The sequence below is a fragment of the Cebus imitator genome, unplaced genomic scaffold (genome assembly GCF_001604975.1).
Source record: "Cebus imitator isolate Cc_AM_T3 unplaced genomic scaffold, Cebus_imitator-1.0 Scaffold274, whole genome shotgun sequence".
NCBI lineage: Eukaryota > Metazoa > Chordata > Mammalia > Primates > Cebidae > Cebus > Cebus imitator.
The window spans coordinates 1,743,331-1,767,982 of NW_016107589.1; the positions used below are offsets into that span (position 1 = coordinate 1,743,331).

Sequence of the window (24,652 nt, forward strand, 5' to 3'; positions counted from 1 at the left end):
TTTTATCTCTCTAAGCTTCAGTTTCCACAACTGTAACATTGGGATGCTTGTCTCAGTTGGTTATTGCAAGAGTGGCTCATGTTTTTAATCCCAGCGCTTTGGGAGGCTGAGGCAGGAAGACTGCATGAGGCTAGGAGTTTGAGACCTGTCAGGGCAGTGTAGCAAGACCCTATCTCTAAAAAAATAAAAATAAAAAGTTGGCTGGGCATGGTGGTATACACCTGTGGTCTTAAGTACTTGGGATGATGAGGCAGTAGGATCACTTGAGCGCAGGAGTTCCAGGTTACAGTGACCTACAATTTTGCCACTGTACTTCAGCCTGGGTGACAGCAAGATCCTGTGTCTTAAAAAAGGAAAAAAAAGTGGTGGCTGCTACTATTACTATAATTACTGTTAATATTACTATTACTTCAGTGTTTTGATTTGTGCTTCGATTTGATGCAAGTCCTAAAGTTTGCGTCAGATTTTGGCCCAGCGGTGGTATTCCAAATCATGAAGAATCATGAAGTCATCTTGGTCCCTGAGGTGAATCTCAGGCCATTAGGAAATGTGGGGTGGAGCCCTCAGGAAGAAATCTACCTGTCCTCCTGTGAATCCTGGTTGATCCTACTGAGACCTTCCAATGTCATCCCCACTGGTTTCTAGGTTCCTGTTACTGCCCCAGTTAGAGTCACTAAAAGGGAGTTATCTGTTTCACCTTCTTCAGAAACCTCCAGGTCATACAACCACCCGTTTTGAGACAAAGGGGAATAAGTTGCAGGGTTGCAGCACAAGATACTGGCATAAAAAACCAATAGGGGCTGGTTTGTTGTCTTACTCATTCAGTAGATTTTTGAGTTCCCCGTGCCAAATGAATGCTGTACTGAGGTTCAGCAGTGAGGCCACCCAGCCCCACCTAGTGCCTTAGGGACTGCCATCTGTGTGGCTGAGTTGCAGAGGAGTAGCCAGCTTCTACTATGTGAGCAGTTCAGTGCTCCGTCCTGGGCTGCAGATCACACACAGAGAGGTGCCTGGAGTGCAGAGGGACTGCGGACAGGGAAGGCTTCCCATGAGAAGTATCTAAACTGGGATTTGATAGAGGAGTAAATGTTAATCAAAGAAGGATGAGGAGGAGTGTTTCAGGCACAGAAGGAATAGCATGGACAGAGTTTTGGGGGTCAAGGAGAGCGTAGGTTGTTGTAGGGTTAAAATGTAGTTCACTGATAGCTTGAATGGAACATGTAGGGTGAAGTGTGGCCATAATGGGACTGCAAGGCTCAGCAGGTGCTGGGGCACAGAGGTCCTATGAGCTGGGTTCTGTGAGGTGGACTTGGCCTTGACCTGGGAACCCCTCCAGCGTGTTAAGCAGGGGAGCGATGTGACCAGGACATTCCTTTAGAAGGTGACGACTGAGGCAGTGTGAACAGCTTGGGCAGGGCTCAGGGGAAGAAGGGAGGCTGGTTAGGACACGTGACCACGTTGTAAGGAGAAATTGTTGAGGTGTGAAAGGAGGCAGAGGAGTGGGGAGATGCGAGAGACACCCAGGAGTGCAAGCAGAGAGGCCTTTGGTGTTGCCTGAATGGCAGGGGGAAGGAAGAGGGAGGAGTCCAGCCTGCAGCCTGGGTTCTTGCCTCAGCAGCAGGTGGGCAGAGGTGCTGTCTACTGACCTGGAGACATTTTGAGGAGCAGACCCCTGAGAGTGGGAGGTGACTACAACTCTGGAAAGCTCCAGAAACTTTGGAGAAACCCCCTGATGTTCTGTACCTGGTTTGCTATCCATAGTGGGTCTGGCCTTCCCTCAGTCACCTCAGTCACTGTGATTTAGTGTGTGACTTCCTATGGGGGCTGCACATTAGAACCACCTGGAGAGCTTTTAAAATATCCCAGTGGGGAGGCCACACCCCAGCCACTGAACCAGCACCTCCTGCGCTGGGCCAGGCATCAGTGTTGAAAAGCCTCACAGCAACCCCAGCCATCAGCCAAGGTGGAAAACCACTGCTCCTGCCAATCCCTGTGTTTGGCACCTCACAGATAGGAAAAGTGGGGAGGAAGGGTGAGGTGGTAGTTAATAGCTGGTGTTTTATTCTCTAGAAGGTGGCATCTGGATGTTCATGGAGGCCTGCCAGCTATGGTGGGGGAAGGGGCAGGCATTCTCAGAAAGATGGCTGTTTCTAATTAACTTGGAATTTGTGATACTCGGACAAGGCTGGGCCTCAGGCCAGTGTAATTTGTACTTTCTCTGAAATGAAGGTTTACATGCTATAAGCTATAAGACGGGAATGGCTTTGTTTGGTGTGCCAAGGAGACATACCCTTTCAGGGTTCCTCCATCTGTTTTCTACATGGAAATTAATGATTACACAGAAATTTTGCTTGTTCAGGGCAAGTTCAGGTCCCTTATCACGATACAGTTAATCATAATTGAAACTTTAATTTGTTTACATTTACATGATGGGTAATATCTTTCAGTGGTTTAAAACACCACCTCAACACACAAATTGGCTCAATGGTGTAAGTATTATCTTTTTAAATAAATGGGGTCTATTTAATAGAGGGGGGTCATGGAGGTTAGATAGTAGGAGTCTGCTCTTTACACAAAACATGCCTGCAACTCAAGTTTTCAAATTACATTGATTTTTTTAAAAATCACTCTTCATATGTGAGACTAATAAAATTACATGCATTTAAATATTTCATAATTATTTTTTCCAGTTGCAATTGGTCTCCCTTCACTTGGGCCTAATTGGGAAGATTCAAATAAGCAAATATTGCCTTAATGAAATTTAAAACATATCCACAAAGACTAATGTTTCCCTCAGTGTTCCTGGGACATCCCACTACCATAAACCTCAGGAAATGGACATGATGGAAGTGTGTACCTTTTATTTGTTCTGTAGGCCAGATATCATGCCAAGCACTTTGCATCATTATTGCAAGTCATTGTGACCATCCTTCAAGGTAGGTGCAAGTGGTCTTGTTTTACGGATAAGGAAATGGACTTGGAGAAGCTGAGTAGAATGTGCAAGGCCACATAGCTGGTGAATGCTAGAGCCAGAATTTGATCCCACATCTGCTTCAGAGCCTGCCCTGTTGACAGTATCTTCTCTGCCTTTAACTTCCTGGTGCTGACCTATTCTTTCTCTCCTAGATACTGAAAAGGCTTCTCTTGGCTAGCTCAATTTGATAATTTGCTAATAAAGTCAAGGTTGTGGGTGGTTTTGAGTCTCAGGAGACAACATATGTCTTGGCCAGAGTACAAATGGAGCATCATATGCCAGTTCATATCCCCAGAAGAAAAACCCAAATGCAGAGCATATTTTTGGGGAAGAAACCTCAGACTCAGTTTTTCTTCCCCCCTGGGAAAAGCATAAGACAGTGGGTTACTTCCCTCCATGCCAGCTTGGGTGGACTGACCAACACAGTCAGAAAGTCCCCAAGAAGGAGCTCTTTATGGTGGTGATGATCCTTTAATCAGCCAGAGGGGCAATGACAATGCTATTCATTGTACATATTTCCTGGGAATATAAATCCATCTTTCTCAGGTTTGAGGACCCCTCAAGCTATTTTGAAACTGCAAGGCAAAGGAATTTCTTTGCAGAAATGTAGAACGTGTATTACTCTTGGCCTCGGATGTCATCCTGGGGTTTTTATTGAATTTCGCCCTTAGGACCAATGTCACAGGCGATTACTCATTTGAAATTCTTGTGGATGGTAATCATGGCTGAGTGTTTGGATTTAATCACGAGTTTGCTAGCTGTTCTGCAGTAATGACATAGATCACTAGAGCACAGTCAGATTTCTTCCCACCTCCGTTATTCCACCCCATAATCTCATGTCCTTTCCCATGAGCTTAGTGAATTGTTGGGACCTTTTCAAAGGAATGATGGGAGGTGACTTAAGCGAGAATATCTGGATGACCTTTCTAATGTTATGATAATTTGAAAATTTGAATGAATTATCAAAAATGTATACATTTCTTCCTATTGTTTGATGTGATTCTTTTATTTTTTTCTCATTTGTAATGCTTTCGTACTCAGGAAGTTGAGGTAGGTTTTTGATTTTTCAACTGTATGTAGACATAGCATCAAAATAGTTGCCAAATAAAATGTAAATTTCATTCTAAATCTTAAATCTCAGTAGTAAATATTTGTTTTAGTTCAGTGAACCAGTACCACACACATTTATCTTTCATTGGTATATCCAAGGGATGCAATTTATCAAATGCATATAAACAGTCCATTTGCTGCTTTATCTTTTCTCATTAGTTACAGTACAAGTATGATTGTCAGTTATTATCTGTGCTTTACTGATGGGTTATTTATTGAAAGAGCGGAGCAAGTGACATTGTTATTTTCTGAATCATTTTGTCTAAGACCTGCAGGACTTTAAACCAAATGTCAGACCAATTTATCAAAGAATTGCTCTATTCAGGATGAAAGTGATTTACAGTGTGTGTATAAACACACACCCACCTGTACTTACACACACCAGTAATAGTTACGGGAATTTCACAGGGATACAGAGATGTTAGTAAAACTGGAACTGGTTACTTATATTTGATGTAATTATCAAGGATTTACTGCATGCTTTTAAGTGACATCTTAGAGGATATGCAGGTGAGTAAGACCCATCTCCGCTCAGAAGCAGTGTAGACCCATGTGTCTGTGCGTGGGTGATTTGTGCACACAGAAATGTATTAATGCAGACAGCTCCCAGTCCCTGTTGCACAGGGCTCTCTCAGGTGGTAAATATGGATGGAAGGCTGATAAGCCTCAAGTCACTGCCCAAGCTGGGTTGTTTCATCAGAAGGATTCTCACTGGGGGTCCTCACCAGAGATGAGGAGGAGACAGCAAATTATTTGCCCAGGGATGTGAATGAAAACAGCTCAGAGGTAGTGTAGTTGTGTGTGAAGCTAGCTCTTTTCTCAATAAATGGAGTGTGTTGTACCTTATAATAGTTTGATTAGCAGAGATTTCGTTCCACACAAAATTACAGGCAAATGTCACATTATATAATGGATGCATTTACATAATGGTCTGGAAATCTCACTTTTCTGGTGACTTCTGTTGTTATTTTGGGGACATTTCTCCCACCCACCAATTAGACCTTCTTCCTATTCCCCCAGTCAAGTAGTGTGAAGATACACGGAAGCAGTTTGCACTGAATCCCCTTGAGAGCAGTTTGGCTGCAGTCCCTTCATTGATCTCTCTCTAAAGGTTGCAGTTTTGGTAAAGTGGGGTCTGCCTCCACCTGGGATCTACAAACTCAATTCTGATCCACTTAGCCTTGCAGGGAAGTGCTTCTGCGTTTTGTGTGCATCTGCAGTCAGCCCACAGACAACTCCAAAGTGACTGCCTGCCCTCCTTTAAATTTGCTTCCTTCTATTTATGTCTCTATTGCTCCCTCCCGGTCAAGACAAATGTGGCTCCCATTTATTTTCTAGGATGGTAATTTGTATTAATATTATCTCAGGTAATCATCAGATGAAACGACAGGGTTCAAACATCTTAGCTAAAATATGTATGAAGGAGAAATGATCTGTTTTATGTGAACTAAGTGTGTTTGATCTGTAGCATCTGAAGCTGTAGTATGTAATATATTACATCATCATCTTCATAATTGGGTGCCAAGGCAATTGGGTTTCCATTTGGTTCTGCCACCCTCTCTTTTCCTCAGAGTCAGCTTTGACATTCCTTGGAGATTAAATAGGCACCTCTTGAAAGGCAAATCCCTGGGGAATATTTGAGCTAAATTGCATCAGTCATTTTGGGGCTATGGTATAGTAAAAGAAAATTCAGGTTCTTATTTAAAATGAGCTGGAACCATAGACTGCAGTTGGTTATGATCATCCATGATGAAGAGACTTAATCACCCGAATTATAGCAGGAATATTTTGGCATCATTTCATGTTAAGCAGACTTAAATATTTTATTGGAAGATGCGTTATAGAGTGGAATGCTCTTGGCATATTTATGGGTATGAAAAACATATAGTAATATAACAAATATACTCTTTACTAATATATATATATATATATAAAATGTGTATATATATGTATATATAAAACATTATTTTCCATCAATGCTTATCAGAACGGAATACTCTAAAATATTAATAGGTAAATTCCTCTGCACCAGCCATCAAGTGCCAGTAATTTAACAGAATTCAATACTATGTTAGTGGAATATTTAATAAGTGAGATAAATGGAAAAATACAATTTTATCTATGTTGATCAGTTGTAGAAAATAAAACAATAACTGGACGCTTAGTTGCTACCAGCCTCTGATTCTTTCTCTCCCACTAACACCAGCCCTCCTCCCTCATCCCAGACATGGATGATTTGGATGATTTGTCACTTACCATGATCTTTATGTTGACTTTCTTTTTTGAGACAGAGTCTCACTCTGTCTCGCCCAGGCTGGAGTGCAGTGGCTTGATCTTGGCTCACTGCAGCCTCTGCCTCCCAGGTTCAAGTGATTCTCCTGTCTCGGCCTATCTGGAAGTTGGGACTACATGCATGTGCCCCCACACCCAGCTAATTTTGTATTTTTAGTAGAGACGGGGTTTCACCGTGTTGGCCAGGCTGGTCACAAACTCCTGACCTCAGGTGATCCAACCACCTCAGCCTCCCAAAGTGCTGAGATTGCAGGTGTGAGCCACTGCACCTGGCCGTATTGACTTTTCGTGAGAGTTTCTGCTGCCCTAGAATCCTGCATGACTATAGTCCTAAGTCAATGTGCTTAAGTTTGAGCCTCTGTTTACATGTATAGGTTCTTTCAGATTTTAACAACCCCTTAAAAAAGGGTAGAATAATATTCACTTATGAAATGCTACAGTGAAATGTAATCAGTCTTTCCTCATATGGGTCAGTTAGAATTTACAGCAAAACTGTTCTCTGCCCTGTCCAGAAGAGTCCTGACATAATTATACTTTTCAGTGTAGCCCATAAAATACACGTGTAGTAACACTGCCATCCTTCATTCCTCAACCTGTAGAATGCATTAATGGGACTTAATAAATGACTGTATTTAGATACGCATCTTTCTGTTTGCGTTTATGTTTAAAAATTAACTGTTGCTGGGGTCCTTGCAAATCTTTAAAAAAGCTTTATCATTAGATGATAAAATTGCCACTCAAGAGGCTAATTCAGATAGATATGCCTCGCCTGGTAAGTTTGATCTATCCAATATATCTTTTACCACAGTTTGAATTTTAACAAGCCATAACTTTATTGGGGCAGAGGGAAGGTCAGAGGCAAGGCCTGTTAATGTCCTGCACTTTGTCAGTTTCAGGGCATAAGTCTGGGGCCCAATAGCACTGGGGTAGTCTGGGGGCAGACACACTACTTCCCAGGGTAGAAGTGATAAAATTATTGACAGCATAGTGAGTCATGGGTCTGTTTGTTTTAGGACAATGCAAAATAGATAATATATGTTTTTATTTAGATAGAAAATAAGACTTTTGTTTTGAAAAGCCTGGTTGTGCTACCTGAGTCTTAGGCCCTGGAGAAATGCCCAGGCTTGGCATTGGTAGGTGTTGGTTCAAGACCATTGACAGCTATCCTTATGTCCTTTGAGCACCCCAATCGTTAAGTGGGACCCACAGATGAACAAATTTTCAGGAGGTGAAGTTCTAGAAGAGACATTGTTTTTCTTTTGTCTTTTCTCTTTGGCTTTCTCCACTTGAGTCTGGCCTGTGCCTCACCGGAATTCTCCTAGATGCAGAGTGACTTAATTGATGCAGCCCAGCCTGCTTGTACTCACTGTGTGTGGAAGCCCTTGAACCTAGCTAGGACAGTGTGCAAGAGTGATCATGTATGCTCCGGCACTTATTCCCTGACCTGGACTGCAGCAGTGGCTGCTCAGAGCCCCTTACCCCATGCTCAGTGACCATCCCCCAGGTGGGCTCTGGTGCCTAGAATCCTTCACATGTGTTCATGATCTTGGCCCCTGATTTGAGGTTTCCTCCCTAGGCAGTAGCCAAAGCAGTGACACCTAAGGTTTTATCAGCTCTGGCTCATTGGTTTTTGCTTTGGCAATCCACTTTCCTAAGGCAGGGCAAAAGCAATCAGATCAGAGAATCATTTTTCTTCCTTGCTTGGCCTGGCTGGGCAAGTGGTTGTTTGAAGGACTTGTTTTGCATAATGAGTTTTCACTCAAGGTGTACTTTCACATTTTGGCAGCAATTAGGCAGTATTGTTACATTTGCAATGAGTTTTAAATATTCTAATGCAGATAGCTACTTTTGGAGGCCTTATACTTAAAACTGTGATTTTTCCTAGGAAATATGTAAAAATGGCAATTACAGTTAACCTGAAAAAGTGACAAGGTCCAGACAAATGCTTCAAATTCCATCCAAGTTATAAAGAGTTATAAAGTATGTTGAAATCATTAGGGAATATCCAGTTCTTGAGACTTGCTGAAGCCTTTCTTTGACATCAAAGAGAATGTGGCCTGTGAAATTAAAGTTAAAGGAACCTGTCTTTGGTTCCAGCCCTTCCCTGTTGGACATACAGCCTAAGCTTCCAAGGGCTTTCTCTCTTAGAACAGCATGTTCAAGTAGAAAATATTTCACACGATTCCACATTGCCAGTAGACATGATGCCATCTTCTGTATGTGGAGAGAGCATTGATAAACCACAGTTGGAAGGATGAACGGTTTGATCCTTTTTTTCTCCACTGGTGGGAATGAGTTCATCTTCCGTTATCTCTTCCTCTGCCCTTGAGAATAGCAGAATATGTTGGTAACATGGTTGTCTAAGGCTAAGAACATTTTGGTCATCAAACCTAGAAATTGGGTGCTAAATTTCCTATCTACTATTCAACCTTTAACTTAAAATCATTTTAACAGTGGCTGCTGAGTTTCTGACAGCACAATTCCAAAAGTCTGAGATTGTATTTAAAATTATAAATGGGGAGGGAGATTACAGAGAATTTTCTCAGTGATATTTCATGGTATAGTGCTCAAAGACTTCCTACCCAGATAGGTGAGAAGGCCAGTTATTCTATAAAATTAAAGCTAGAGCTAAGTGGGCAATTCTTTGAAACTAAAAATAATTTAGTGCCAAATCCTCGGGTTCCAGAGGAAACTGTTTATTTCCTGATGCTTTGGAAGATGGAATCACTGGCCAAGAAACAATATGTTCTGATTTTACTCTAAATCTAGTTTCCTAAAATCTATTTAAGGGCTTAGGTGAACTCAGCAAGGATATAATAAAGCTACATAATTGAATGACACTGAGGCTGATAAAATTCACAGGAGATCGTGTCAGAGATAAACTGCATCAGAAGACAGCATGGACAATAATTTAAACTAATTGTGCAGTTCAATGTAAATTAGCTTTTCCAGAAGAGATATTGGGGCTTCATTTTGGTCAGCTTTCTGAAACTGTAGCATGCAGATTGCCTGCCAAAAACACATACCCTGTATAGCAAAGAAATTGAATATTAACTAAAAAGGGACAAATCCTTCAGGATGGTATGGGGATAATGTGCATGGGTGACACCTGTTGAACTTGCAAACTGCTCAGTTTTGCTGACAGAGTAGGTGTGCCGGGAAACAATGGGGTCAAAGAGTGCTGATTGGGAGAATGAAGGGAGTAGACAGTGGCCGTTTGGAAGGAAAGGGTTATTAGAAGTGGGGAAGAAGTTAATATCGCTATGAAGAAGTGAGTAATTGAGGTCCTTGCAATTACAAAGCAATGAATTGTCTAGCCTCAGAGCATAAACTGATGCAACCCAAATGCAAGAAAGACATGGTTATGAAGAGACCAGATTGGCCAGCCTTTGTTGTTTCATCTTTCCATGCCCAGAACAAATGGTATTAAGCTTAAATGTGCACCTTTGGTTAATTCTAACATTTGAAAGGCCATCTCTTTTTAGGTTTTGTGAGTATTGAAAAACTGGAACTGGGCACCACAAGATGCATGTCTCTATGTAAAAGAAATGTTGACAGTTGAATCATCAGCTGTTACAAACACAGAGGCTTAATCATAACTGAGAGCAGCAAGGCATCACCTACAGTATAATTGGTAGCAAATACACCTTGCACTTAGAAGGCATCTGGCTTTATATGTCAAACCAAGAAGAACAGTGCTGTTTCCATACTGGGATGAAATGTTTTTACTATTCTCAGGATTTAATACATACAGCTTGAAAGACAGGAATTTGAAAAGTAAATTGATATTTTTTTATTGCACATTAATGCCTGTTTTGGGAAAAATGTCTAAGCTTTCAGTGTTTTCCTTTGTGTTTTGGGAGGTGAAAAGAAAGGCAGGTTCTTATGCAGTTAGGTGAGAAGCTTCTTGAACTCTGATCTTTGTTTTCTATTTTTTTTCCTTATATAGGATGATTATTTCAGAAACTGGAATCCCAACAAGCCCTTTGACCAAGGTAATGGATGCAATATTTCTTGCTGTATAGTCTGTGGTAAATGTGGTTTCATTTTTTCCTTCCTTGTTGAGTTAATGTTCCCACAAAAGCCAGCTAGCTGTGTTATTTTATTGACTTCGGGGACTGAATTGACTGGGGTGGTAGAAATTATTTTATCCAATTGGTAATTTGTCTGAGGTTATGCCTAGGACTGATTTAAATAATTTCTCTTAATTGGCTTGACCAGCATAATCATTGATTGGTTTTGTTAAAAAAAAAAAAAGTGAAATTTGATTATCAAATTAACATGGTGAATTGTGGGGCTGAATACAGTGCTTTCATTCATGGAGCTGACTTTGCCTGGAGATGCTTCCCTAATTCACATGAGCCATAAACATGAAACTTTCTTTCTAGAAAAAGGTTAATCCTGGGAGACTTTCAAGGGCACTGCTCTTTCATTTGTTAAATAACTTCTTCATGGTTTCTAAATAGAAGCCTGTTTCAGAGTCAGTTCAGTGACTACGTGGGTTTAAGCATGGCCCCCAGAAGACTTTCTTCACCTCCATTCCCCAGCAAGCATCAAACCAGTCTTATGATAGCGGTTGTAAATCACTAGCAGTGTCTTCCTGTGAGTTATTTAAGACACAATGAGGACCTGCCATGAATCACATCCCTTCCCCCATTGTTCCATGTGTGGTGCTGTTGAAAATGATGGTAGATTGCACTTTGTGTCTATATGCAATTAATGCCAAAATGCAGTGAAACAGTATTACCTACCACATCTCAAAGTGTCCATGTTTCTGATAATCAGCTTCATGAGTATTCTATGTGATCATGTTGGTCAATTTGATATGAAGAAATCAAGGGAGGCAATGACATGTAATGTGGAAGAAGGTGCTCCTTTCTGCCATCTGCTCTGTCAGTTTAATAGGTCACTACCTCTGGACTCTGGTTTTCTCATAAGCAAAAATAGTATTAGTTTCCATATATACATTTATCATATGCCTTGAAATAATGTAACATTTTGTTCATTCATACATGCATGCATTCATTCTCAAACATTTATTGAACTTTCGCTGTATGTGCAAGCACCAAGCCAGGTACTGGGGATAGAGCAAAAATGCCGTGGTACCTACCTACAGGAGCTCAGAGTGGGGAGTAGGGAGATAAATCAGTCAACAATTGCAGTGGGATCTGTTAATGGCTGTGATGCAGGTGTGTTCATGGAAGCATGTGAATCTATAGATGGAGAAGTGTGTATGTGTGTGTAAAGGGCAAAGTGTCCAGCAAAGCTTTCCTTCAGAGGCTCTGTCTGGACTATACACATCTTAGTAGCCTTAGACTGGAAAAGGAATTACTCCTTTACAGTTCTAACAATGACTGAATCATCACAGTGTTTCACTCAAAAGCATATGAAGGCGTTTGTAATTTAGTTTAGAAATGTTCTATTAAAAGCGATCAAAAATTTTAAAACTTTTTAAGAGGATAAAACTTTATGACGAATACTGGTAGTTAAAGAGCAACAAATTCCCTGTCTGTACCTGATGAACAAGCCCTTCTGCGAACAACCCTACCAGGCTTTTGCTTGCAAAGGTAACTCAACTGACAGTCTCTGTGAACTGGTTCTTTGTAGCCAAGAACTAGAAATAGGTTCTTGTGCTATAAGGATCAAATGTTACCTAAATAACTGTCAAAATTACTCTTTCCCAAAGCTTGAAAACCAATACACACACTCTCCCAAGGGAAGACATTTTTACTTTTACTAATGCACATTGGAGAAGGAATAAATCAAGGTAAGTGTCATTTGCCACTTAGGATATAAATGATAGCATCCCTTGGTTTGGGAGTTAACACAGAAATTTCGAGAACCACAAAAACACAGCCTTTAGATCTGTGTCGGTAAACAGTCCAAACTCTCTCCTAGGAATGATGGCAGCTATATCCAGCAGAGCCCCATCCTGTTTCCTCTTTTTCTAGCTCTGCAGGCTTGAAAACTGGGTCTGCTCAAATTAATCCTCCCAGAAAACTTTATGACTTTATGGGATATAATTAAAGACCTTAGCCGAGTAGCCCCACTTTGTACCTCAGGGGTAGCTGCTGTTGGCTATTTATATACAGAACCATGGGGAGTGCAGGCAGAGCTGAGAATAGCCTTCACTCAAAATATCAGCCCCAGCAGATGTCATCAATTACGTTGTGTGCGGCTCAATAAAAATGGGAGGTTACTCTATCAGCACTGACACCACTTGGTGAAATATAAACCACAGGCATGGAAGACGTAGAGCATTTCATCTTCCAGAAAACAGGAGAATTACTGAACTCCAGTGGAAGTTGTCAGCCAAAGAGAGGAGTCATTTCCTCTCCTGAGCTGAAAAAAGAATCAAACATAGTTAAAATAGTTTTGTGGTTGGGGGAAAGTTTTAGTTTGTAGAAATAGAACTTGTTGAAGAGTGTCGTCAGAGATTCAGATGACAAATATGGTTTAGGATGAGGATGGAAGGGGCTTCATGATGGAGGTGGGTGTGGAGTAGGCTTGGAATGTAGACGGAGCGGAGGGGAAGGAAGGCCCAGCATAGGGAATTCTGGTAACAGTGTAGTCAGAAAGGTGGATTTGAAAAGGGTTGAGGGAATATTCCATACCAATCTGCCGAGTTTGAATTTTGTTTTCTTGGCAGTGGGGTGCCATAGAAAGTCTTTGAGTAGGGGAGTGACATGATGAGGTCAGTATTTTAGAGGATTTGGTTTGGTGACTCAACAGCTATAATTAGGAACCCAAAATATACTTGCTAAATGATGTCACTCCCATAGGACTCTTGAGTAACTTCAAGGCATCATTCATTGCCTCGGAGCCCTGGGCTCTGGCTGTCATCAGTGGTCCGGCTTATTAATTCAGCTCTCCAGCTAGCTTGACCTCTGAAATGCCCATGCACCCAAGCACCTTCTGATTGTCATGTTGGTATGGTGAATAGTTAGAAGACTCAAAGTATTCAAGAAATAGTTACTTAGCTGTAATTTCTCTCTCTGCTTAAAGATACTTACTGAACTTTGAACAACAGGGCTTCATGGAGTGAGTGCTATCATCGTGTAATTGACTCTAAGGCAGTTAGAAGAAAAGTATCCCACCTGGGGCTCTCCAGTGATGAGACTGAGAATGTCTTTAACTTGTTGTCTTTAAGTGAATCGTTAATGCTTCTGTCAGTGGAGTATAATGGCTATCAACATCAGACTTTTCTGAGATTAGGGTAAAGTCGCGTAAATAGTATACCCTTTTGTCTTGTAATGATTTAATGCCAAATCTCCTCACAGAAAGGATGGACAGGAGTTCAGAATTGAAGGCAATGATTTACTCAGGTGAGAAATTTCCCTTGTGCAGCTCACAAAGAAAGATGCCCTGTGGAGAGAGTTGGGCAGGCTGCACAGTTGGAGAGAACCATGGGCCAGTGCAAATGGGCTTCTTACTTCATAGTCAGGAGAAATGAAGGCCCCTGGATGGAACTTCAGAGGGCTGGCTGAGGGCACTCTGAGGTGATTCCAGAGTTTTTGGCTGCCTCTGCCACTTTTCCCTGCCAGCATCCTCCCTTAACTGGCCCCTGACAAACCCGGGAGCACATATGAAATTAGTGCTTCTCAGTGGGGACCTGGGTCAGCAAGATGCTTCCCCAAGAAAACCATTCATGGTCAAATAAGGGACACACATATACCCTCATCTCTTGGAGACTCACAGTGCTCATTACCAACTTAAAATCTCTGAGGAGTATTTCAGTAAAGAAACCCGTTTAACCTACAATTTTCCATATTTGCTTGTGATCATATTTTCAACTTTTTTCTGCTACACACCTATCAGGTACTCAGAGGAGGTACTGTAATGTATTTGGCAGGATACACTTTGGTAAGTGCAGTCTGGGATCTTACAGTTTGAAGTCAGATTCTCCAAGTTTAGAATTTGACTCTGTCAGTTACTAGCTGTGTGATCCTGGGCACATAGCTTAACTTCTCTGATCCTAAGCCATCCTATCTGGAAATAGCAATAATGATAAGTACTTTCAACAATAGCACTGAGAAGATGAAATGAATTAATATGCCTGGCATGTAGGAAGTGCCTAACAAGCGATCAGTAAGTCATTGATTGTTTTCATTCTCTTCCTATTTAGTAGCCTCTCCTAGTGGCTTTCTTCCCATTCCACTCTGGCTTTATTCCCTTCTCCTTTTCTTCTTTTCTGGTGGCCTTTCAAATTGTGATGCTCTGAAGCTCTCAGAGCTACAGTGACACTGGCTTGTCTTACCTACTGGTGGGTCATCGGAGCGGTGCCCTCCAGATCTCCGTTATTGGAGCTGAAGAGGTTCAGGCTCTTAATGTGTTCATTCTTTCTTTCATTTCATAAGGAGTTACCAAATACCTGATGTTTAAGTGCACTGAACTGTATAATAGGGATGACACTAAGGAAGACCTCTCTTGGGGGACACTCCCGGTTATCAATCCTAAGAGACATCCATCCAAGGACCTATTGGGGGAGGGAAGTGAGAAGGGTTGCTTTGGGTAGCAGGGAAATCCTTAATATGTCAAGTGTTTATACAGGTGACACAGGTCAGCTTAGTTGAGGTGACTTTCTTTGCTATACCTTGGCCTTATGTAGTCTGTGCCTTTGGTATGTGGACTAGGCTCCCTGATGCTGTACAACCAATACTTGCGGGTAGCAGTTACCTTCAACGCAAATAATAAAGGTGTTGTCACAAAGATTATCTTTTATGCCTTCACGTGAGATGTCTTCATGAGGGTCTGGAGGGGAATGAAATAATTTATTGAACCACAAAGCTGTTGTAAAAATAAAGGTAATGCTTTGGGAATTCACTGAATAGGGGATGAACATACAGCAAAGTGAATTCTAACAAGGTGTTTCAAAGCTTCCTGACTAGACATTTTAGAAGGAGCAAATGTAAACTTCTTTTTGGTACTTTTGATGAACAAAAGGGTTTTTTTGTGCACTGGAGGATTGGGAAGGTAATTTACATATATAACCACTATACTATTTTAGAATAAAATTCTGATCACATGAAGATGTCTCAAAGTGACTGAACACTAACAGGTTCTCTGCTGGAGCCATGGTGCACTCAGGAAAAAACCCACCAATTTATTTGGCGATGAAGTTCCACTTGATGAGACAAATCACTGTAGGACAAATGGCAGAAGAGGTTTAGCACTGAACTTTCCTGAGACAAGTGGGTTCCTTTAATGTGGAGTAAATGAATGTTTTAGATAAAGTGTATAGACATTGGTTTTAAAGATAATGCTTTTTATTCTGGAGTGGATACTAATCATTTTTCCAGAGCAGACTGGCTACAGCTAAACCTCAGATGATACTGGAGATCTTCAAAACAGCATATGAACTTGTAGAAATTGATCTCCAGATAAAAATAAAGCTCAGAGAGTCAGGGGCCCCTTTCACTCATGCTGTTCTCTTGAATAGAAGAAAAGAAAGACCTCACCCTTTGACTTTCAGTCTATTATACCAAGATCCTGACAAGCTCAAATTCTGACCAAAGCCCTGAACTGTTTTAAGGCAAAAATTCTAAAATCTAAAAGGAGGGAGTTCTCGTGTTCCAGCTGTGTTTCTGGAACCAGATCCCAATGGATTATCACAGCATTTGTGTTTTGCCAAAGTCTTAAAGGGTATCTGGGGAGTCAAGATTGCATATTTCTAAAAATCATCTATTGAAGGGGAGTTTTCTTTCTCTAGATTAATCTGAAAATTTACATAATAGGCTTAATAGAAATCTTAAGTCCCCATAGCTTTCTTCTTAATGTGGAGTTTAGCCTCACCCCAAAAGAGCCTCTGATTAGCATTTATAGGGCCTTGAAAATTTTTCAGTTTTTTAAGAATTTGTTCACCTTATCTGATCCCTGGAGCTGTTGATTTTCACAGGCGGCTGGCCTCATTTGTGGAAAGCATCTTAATACTTTTCTCCTGGCTCTGTCATGTTTGGGCTGGTTGGTTTCTCCCTCTCACCTTTGCCTTTTCCACATAATTAGGAATATGCTTTCCCTAACAGCAGCCACTCATCTTATCCACATTAACCTACTCTCTGCCCCAGACATGCATACTCTGCTCCAGCCTAATTAGTCTCTTCCCACTGCCATCTTTTCTTCTGTTTGATTGTAACAATAAAATAGTTCTATTTAAAAAAATTTTCTTGGAGTATTTAAACACTCTAATTCAGTACTCAAGGGAAGAAACATAAAGCTGTTAATTCAAATATTAGTGTGCTCCTGCTTTAACTCATTCTCTCTGCCTTGATGTTTGATCAAATTGAGTGTTTTGTTTTTGTCTGCCTTTGCCTGTTTATTTTGGAGAAATAAAACGTCAGATATAAAACTTAAATCTCATGGGTGCCCCTTCTTCTTTCCCATTTACTTTTCTCTAAAGGAGACCATATTATTAATTTGCTTTTTCTGTTCATGCATGTCCTTAGGTTTTTATGTTGTGTATATGTATACAGGCAATGTTACATTATATGCTTTGCAATAGAAATTAATGTTTCCCTCTGTAATCTGTTGATTCTGCTTAACTTTGCTTTTGAGGTACCCGTTTGATAGTTGTAGATCTAATGAACTCTTTATATTGTGCTATTCTGTTGTATTACTATATCACAATTAATTCAGTTATTCCCCCACTGAAGGATGTTTCTCATGACTCCATCTGTTTTGCTCTTGGGGCTGCTTTTTCTTAGTACTTTTAAATGTAAATTGCTTGACCTGAAGAGTGTGGGATGCCAGGAGGAGGGCTGAGGTGGGACATGGCTCTGCCCTTGTTAAAATGTGCAACTTTGGGCAAATCACATAGCCTTTCTGGACTTCACTTCACCTATCTGAAATAAAGAGGGTGGAGGTCCTTGGCAGCTATGGTAGTTAAGTTCAGGCAGAACAGTTTTCTATATATGTTTTCTCATAAAAGAACAATGAAAAATTTGAAGCACAATGCTGTTATTTCTAAGGTTACAGTTTAGCTAATGAGGTATGAATATACTATAACTGAAATAAAACCAATGGAATTAAATGGTCCTTTTAACCATCAGGGGTGGAGAGGGCTCAGAATAAAAAAGCAAAAAAGGCCAAAGACGTCTCTTCACACAGAATCCCATGGGACACTGTGGGCTGTGGAGGAAAAAGCAAGAGTTGAAAGGGCTCAAGTTCAAATCTTACCTCTCCCGTAAACTTACTGTAAACATTTGAGTCATTTGACTTATCTAGGCTTTGTTTTCTTATCTGTAGAGTGGGGCTAATTACAGTTGTCTTGTAGGGCATTTGTGGAGAGATCATGTTTGCAAAGGGCCAAGGAGTGAGTATGTGGTATGTTCCCTACAAAGAGTGTGTTTTCCTGTTGGCAAGTTCTGCCAGGAACTGTGTGGGCTCCATTTCCACACCGAGTGCTGGGGTCAGCTGTGAGTGTGCGTTCTGACTTCACTCTGACTTCACAAAGAGCTCTCAGGACTCTGTGCCCCTAGAACCAAAGAGCAAAAGCCATTCTGGGTTGTTGCCACTGTTTGAAGGGAATCATAGTGAATGACGAAAGGTGGTAAAATTTTCCCTGCAATTATGGGGCACTGCAGCTTTCTAATACTGTGTTTAAGAAGTTCTTTCAGCATGAACAAATCCATTTTAAAGACATGTTTATTACCTTTCCCCAAACTCATAAAATGTAGTGTTTGTTTTATAAAAAGGAAAAAAAAAAAGCTTCCTGTTAATCCACCTGCTAGAACAACAGTCCCTGAATTAATTATATCGTATTTGTCAAGTCCTAATGAACCAGCCTTGGTTTGGGAAAATTCTCAATAGGGAAAAAAAATGTCAGCTGAATTTTAAAATCAATCAATAATAGTGTTAAATTTTTCTCATTTGAGAACGTAGAGTGGATTATTGTGTTTTCCCAATCAGGAGATGGCTGCTTGGAGAAAAACCGCAGGCATCACCTGCTTCGCCTACACCTTTCAGGTCCGAGATGGGGGTTTGCTTGTGTTAAGCTCCTCAGTTGTACTATGTAGCAATTAACTGCTGGAGACCTATTAAATGTTTATTCTGCCCCAGAAACCATGCCTAATGAAAGACAATGTGGTATAGTGGAAATGCCCTGGGGCTTTGCAGTCTCAGAAACTGGGTTTATTTCCTAGCTGTTCCCTCTAATAGCTGTGTGTACTTAAGTGGGTGCCTCAGTTTTCCTATCTGTGAAATAGAAATTATGACATTTATTACACCTGTGGCATGAGGGGTAAAACTCCTGATTCAATCTCATAATGAACATGAGAAGGACATGAAAGCTTTGGCAGGGGATAGAGTACTGCTATCTTCTTCTGGTGTTTCATATTTGGAATTATCTTAGTGATTTTAATGTCTCTAACTATTCCATCAGAGTGTGAGTTCATTGATCAGTTAATCACTGAATCAAGAGCTCACAGATCCCCTAGTACATATGTGTTGGTTAAAGGAAGGACTGTGGAGGGGAGTGTGACAGTGATGTCCTCAGGGGGCTTGTGGTCTACAGAGCCAAGAGATACACATGAAATAAAATCACTCAGAGGATATGTTTGAGGTGCCCTAACAGAAGCTTGCAGAGCTGGGGCTCAGGCCAGGGATTAGTCAGCCCTTCCTGGTTGAAGGCCAGGAAAAGGATCCTAGAAGAGGTGACCTGGGGGGGTCCCTTCTGAAGATAGGCAGGTGTTGGAGGTAGAGAGGAGGGGGGAGCATCTGGTGGGGAGAAGTGTTTTCTGATAGTTGATCCCTCAGTGCTGCAGAAGTGAAATCTGATCATGCTTTAGTCCTTTGGCATTGCTATTCTAATACCATTGAATGAGTGACCAAAAAACAGTGGAAATTTATTTCTTACAGTTCTGGAGGCCAGAAGTTGGAGATGAGGGTGCCAGCACAGTTGGGTGCTGGTGATGGCCCTCTTCCAGGTTACAGATAGTCATCTACTTGCAGATGGTGTCCTCATGTTTGGGGAAAGAGAGCTCAAGAACTCGCTGGGTGCCTTTGATAACGGCACTGATGGCATTCAAGAGCATTCACCCTCATGACCTAATCATCACCCAAAGGCCATACCTCCTAATGCCACCACATTGGAGATAGGATTTCAACATATAAGTTTTGGGGGAGACACAAATATTCAGGTCATTGAAGATAGAATGCTTCTTTTAAAAATACTTTTGTTGAGAGCTAGGAAGGAAATGTCAGTCATTACTTTAGTAGGCCGTTTCACTTTTTCCCTTTGTCTCTCAAGTCTCATTCTGCTCAGCACCTTGAAACACCCAAAGCAAGATTGTAGGTAGCAAGATGGGCTTGATGCAGTAACACTGGGAGTGGTGGGGACTGGGACAAAGTAACACCCATGACACCTGCAGAGAGCAGCCCTGACCCAGCTCTAGCTGAGGATGTTATGAGGGCTTGGGTCAGCACTGTCTTCAGATTGCTCAAACGCAGCTGGTAATGAAGATTTGTTTTTGTGTGTGAAACCTAGTTCTTCGGTGCTGGAAAATCAATTATTAAAAAAATACAGTGAGAGGGTAAATGTGCCTTTGGGCTGTTTGTGGCTTTTCTTCTTGTCTTTTGCTTGTGTCGTGCATGTGCTGGAGGTTGATGTGTCCTTGGGGTCCTTCTGACTTGATGCAGCTGCATAGCCCTTGGGGCAATGCCTCGCAGAGCTGGGGACAGGCTGCCTGAGTGGAAGTTGTCTTGGTTGGGACTGTGCTCAGAGACCACAGGAGGCCTGCTGTGGCTTGAATATGTCCCTCGTCCCGTCCCCCCCACCCCCCGCCCTGCACACGCAAGCATGTAAACATGCGTTGGAAACCTAATCCTTTTTTTTTTGGCCCCCCCCACGAGCGGCGCCGGGGAGTGGGTCTTCCTTATGCCACATTTCCCACGCCCCACCGAGGGGCAGAAACCTAATCCTTAATGCCACAGTGTTGAGAGGCGGGGCCTAGGGGAGCTGTTTAGGTCATGAGGGCTCCACCCTCAGGAATGGAGCCATGCATATTTATTGTAAAAGGACTTGAGGGTAGGAGTCTGACTTCTTGCTCTTTCTCACCATGTGATGCCTTCCCCCATGTCCCAAGGTAACAGGAAGCCCCTCATCAGATGCAGCCCCTTGATCTTGGACTTCTCAGACTGCAGAACCATGAGCCAAATAAATTTCTCTTCATTATATTACCCAGTCTGTGACACTCTATTATAGCAGCACAAAATGGACCAGTACAAGGCCTAAGGCCGCTTGTAATAAGCATGAGAGCCTGAATTGCTATTTCTGTGTGGCCTCCTGCATCACCTGGAGATGGGCTGGTTTAGTCTTTAAAAGAGGGAAATACAACCCATGTCCTTATACATGCACACATGCACAAGACTCATACTCAAATATCCATACAGAATATGGTGCCCCCATGACTTAGAAACATATGCCAGTTCCCAAAGAACAAAAGTGGAAAACCCATGTGATCTCAAGAGTGATGATGTGAGGTGCTGAGTTTCCTTGTTGTCAGGAGAGAGTGGCCTGGACACTGGCAGCCTGGCCAGGAGAAGCTGCTCTGCAGAGGATGGGTGCTGTGTATAGTAGATGGCCCTGTACTGCTTTTCTTCTTCTTTGGCTCCAAAATTCATGATAGAAAAGGCTAGAGAAGGTGGAAAATGTCAGTTTCCGGTCATTGCCAAGACAATCCCTAATTATGTGAAAAAATGTCCTCCCCACTGGAGCCGCTGTGACGTTGTAGTCCTAAATTTGTCCAGGGTTGTGCCACCCTCAGGCCCTTGCCCTGAACTCCACTCTAGCTCCCCCTTTTCCTTCCTCACATCCATATATGGCGATCAGTGCACTGAGTTCTCCTCCTGCATTCACTTCACGTCCATGAATGCTCAGTTTCCCTGCAAGAACTTACTTGAACTGTCACTCAGTGGTCCTCGGATCTGCAACCAAATACATGATAGCCCGACGTGTCTTTTTTTGTTTTTGTCTTTGCCTCATTCACCAAAAAGCAACTTATAGGCCTATATAAGTGTCAAGTGATAACACGAATAATGAAAATACTTGCGTATAAGAAAAAAAAATTGAGTATAAGTAAATTAAATAAAGGCATAGTAAAGGTAATACTCTATCACATGCATAGTAAGTTTCTGTACACTTGTGTAGCTGGGCTCAGGGCTTCCTAACAAAGAAGCACAGAGCACTGTGTTCCCATGATGTGTAAACAAGGCAGATGTTCAGGAGAAATACAGGTATTCATAGTAGTCAGTCCAGAGATGCCTTCCTCCTGTGTGTTCTCAGAAGGGGGTTTATCAGGGTAGATCGTGTTTCTGTCAGTATCTGACAGTGAATATCCCAGTAAGCTTTTATGATTACTTCATCCAGGATCTTTCAGTATATGATGCTCAGTGCCAAAGTACAGTTCTATAAATCAACTCAATAATTCAGAGTGCACAGTCTTCTAAAGGGCTGGCTTGGTACACAGATGAAATTGACAATATGAGGAAGAATGGTTGGCCTGCATCTCCATCAGGGAATACTCTGATTATTTTGTTGCTGGTAACTGATTTGCACTGGGAACAGAGAGTTCTGGGCTTTCCTGGCAGGAACAAGGAGTTCAGATGATCTGTGCTGCCAATTAATGGAAGCATATGGTTCTTCTCTCTTCAGCCAAGTGGCAGGCAGAGCCAGTCTTGTTGGTGAGACATTCAGAATCCAAACCAGAGCTTTGATCCCTACTGCATAGTTACCTTCCTCCATGCTAACACTGTAGATTAGTTCAACCCCACAGGCAAATGAGGAATTAGGAATGTCAGCATTCTTCCCCATAGGCCACCAGGGCCAAGGGCAGTGTTAATGTGGAGCTTCACAGTGTAGTGTAGGCTTTATGTGGGTGGGAAATGATTTCCTTGCACACATACATGCATATTTACGTCTGTTTCTCAAATGTGTGTGGATGCTGATGTGTTCAATAAAATCCACATCTTATTTAAAGACATTAGCAAATCCATATTAGTTCTTGTCGTTATAAAATTCTCAGCAACTAACAGAACGATTAGCATGATAGCTATCTTTGGAGGGGTCAAGGGCAGGGGATTTTATACATTTTTTTGACAGTGGAAAGGGTTCCTCATGGTGGAAGAATTTGGGTACACTACCACAACACATACATGCAGGAGTTTGATTTTGTAATGTTTTCAAGCAGGTATTATGAAGCAGTCATAAAAAAATACTGATAGATACCCACAGAATGCCTAATTTTAAGCCACATCTCTTTGCGGGGACCCTGCTAAGATAAAATTATTTGTAGGAGAAAAATATACCCTTGGGAAAAATACAATTTTTGGATATAAGCCATGCAAATGTTGGCAGGCATCTGCTAATAATTACGATTTTTGCTTTTAGCGAGGTCGATCCTGAGTTGTTCTATCAGTGATTAGGCAGGAGGAGAAATTCCCAGTTTGTAATGATAAAATTATACTGTCAGATTAAGAGTGAACATTCATCATTCTGTTCTCATAGCAAGGCACAGATTCCTTCACCCAGAAATGGTTTTGAGTGCTTTATGAATAGTTTTACAAGCAGGAGTAGCATGGTGAGACGCCGAGAGCTGGGGGCAGCCTCAACATAAGCTGGCATGGTGTGTGGACATTAGAACTCCTTCAGACATAATAGTCATGCCTGGATATTTGTAGGTTGCTCAAAGAGAGGGAGTTGAGGATTCCGTTTGGTTCCAGAGGGTGGCCCTGGAATTAGGGGGTAGGAGTTGTAAAGGGATGGCTTTTGGCTCAATCCAGGTATGGCATTTTTATATCCCAAGCTGTGTGAGGATGGAGCAGGCTGCCATGAGGGAGACTGAGTCACCGTTCCTGGGATGTGTACATGTAAGAGGAGATAGCCACATGGCTGGTTTGATGTAGGGGGAACTGAACATTGGATGAGGACAGAGATACTGTTGAGATTGTTTCTGACCTTGAGTTTAGGCAGTTCTGTGATAAGGCAGGTCTGTTGAGAGGTGATAATTTATTTTATACAATGACTCCCCATAGAATTTCCTCAAACAGTCTGCCTAATTGGTATGTCTGAGGTAGATTCACTTTCCCAAAGTTATGTCTATGCAGCTTTGCAAGAATATCTAATGAGTAAATTAGGTCAATCTTTTACAGTCAAAGCCTCATTCATTGCAAATACAAGGAAGTAAAAAAGAAAAATGGCAGAATTACTAGATATTCCTAGTAAAGAAAAGTAACCTACCCACTCATTGTAGAGCTTCAGTTTCATGAATTTAGAGCTAATCTATTGCTCTGAATGGATTCTGTTGTCTTCGGCAAGAAAAGGAGGGGAATAAATGACCTTGGTGCCCCATTTTGTCTATCCAGAGCTGTAGACACAGGCATACGTTTCCAAATGCAGTGTGACTTCTCTCTGTGAGACTCATGTAGAGGGAATGTTGTCCTCTAGAAAAGGAAGTACTTTTGCCTGACATTCAGGTGCCTGGGGAGGCAAGTGGGGGGTAAATAAAGAATGATATGGGAAGTTATTTTCTTTACAGAGTAACTACCAAGGGCCTGGAGGGGTAGGTTAGATCCCTAGGAGTCCCTACCCATGTCCCTACCAGTGTGCTGTTTTCCAGCTTCGAAGCATGGAGCCATATCCACAGATCCCATGCGCATGCCCCTAAGGGCATGCTCTTAGGAATTTCTGTCTTCTGACTTAGCTCACGTTGTTTGAGAGTTTAAGTGCGTGCCAGATTAAAAGTAGTTTTGTTAGTGTGTCAAATAATGACTCTTTAGATATTTAGAACATCATGCTGTCTCAGACACCAAAGAAATGACCCCTACCACTCTCAGATGAAGAGATACTGTTCATGATACATGAAGAGATGTAGAAGGATTATTATGTGTTTGGAAACTATGTGCCTGGTGTTTATATCTGGTCAACACTGAGCTGGCCCGCCCTGAAAGAGAAAGGGGAAGAACTGTTTCTGCCTCCAGGGACATTCAGTTGGAAGGATGACAGAGCAGGGATCAGTCAGGAAAGATACTGCCTGACATGAGGTAACTCATGCTGCAGGAACCGTTCTATACCGTATTCTCAGTGGCTGGTGTGTGATCATGACTGTCATCCACAGTTTTCTACTTTGGTCTGTATTGCTCTATATGTGTACCATTTTTCTTAGAACATGCTTTCCTCCATGAGTTTGATTATTCAAATGTACCAAATGGAAAATTATCCTGTTGGCATAACTTTCCAGATAGCATGGGGGAGATAGGCGAATTGTAATTAAGAAAGTGAATTAG

General features: G+C 41.8%; 1 protein-coding gene across 2 annotated transcripts in view; it reads left to right on the plus strand.

Moving 5' to 3' along the window:
- Positions 1-24,652, plus strand: part of SPOCK1 (SPARC (osteonectin), cwcv and kazal like domains proteoglycan 1) — a 525,291-nt gene that overhangs the window by 220,082 nt on the left and 280,557 nt on the right. The window contains exons 3-4 of one of the 2 annotated variants that reach the window (XM_017500971.2): positions 4,016-4,024; positions 10,326-10,371. In XM_017500971.2, the coding sequence (XP_017356460.1) occupies positions 4,016-4,024; positions 10,326-10,371 (55 nt within the window). The remainder of the gene's footprint in view (positions 1-4,015; positions 4,025-10,325; positions 10,372-24,652) is intronic. The other variant, XM_017500969.2, reaches the window with a different exon arrangement.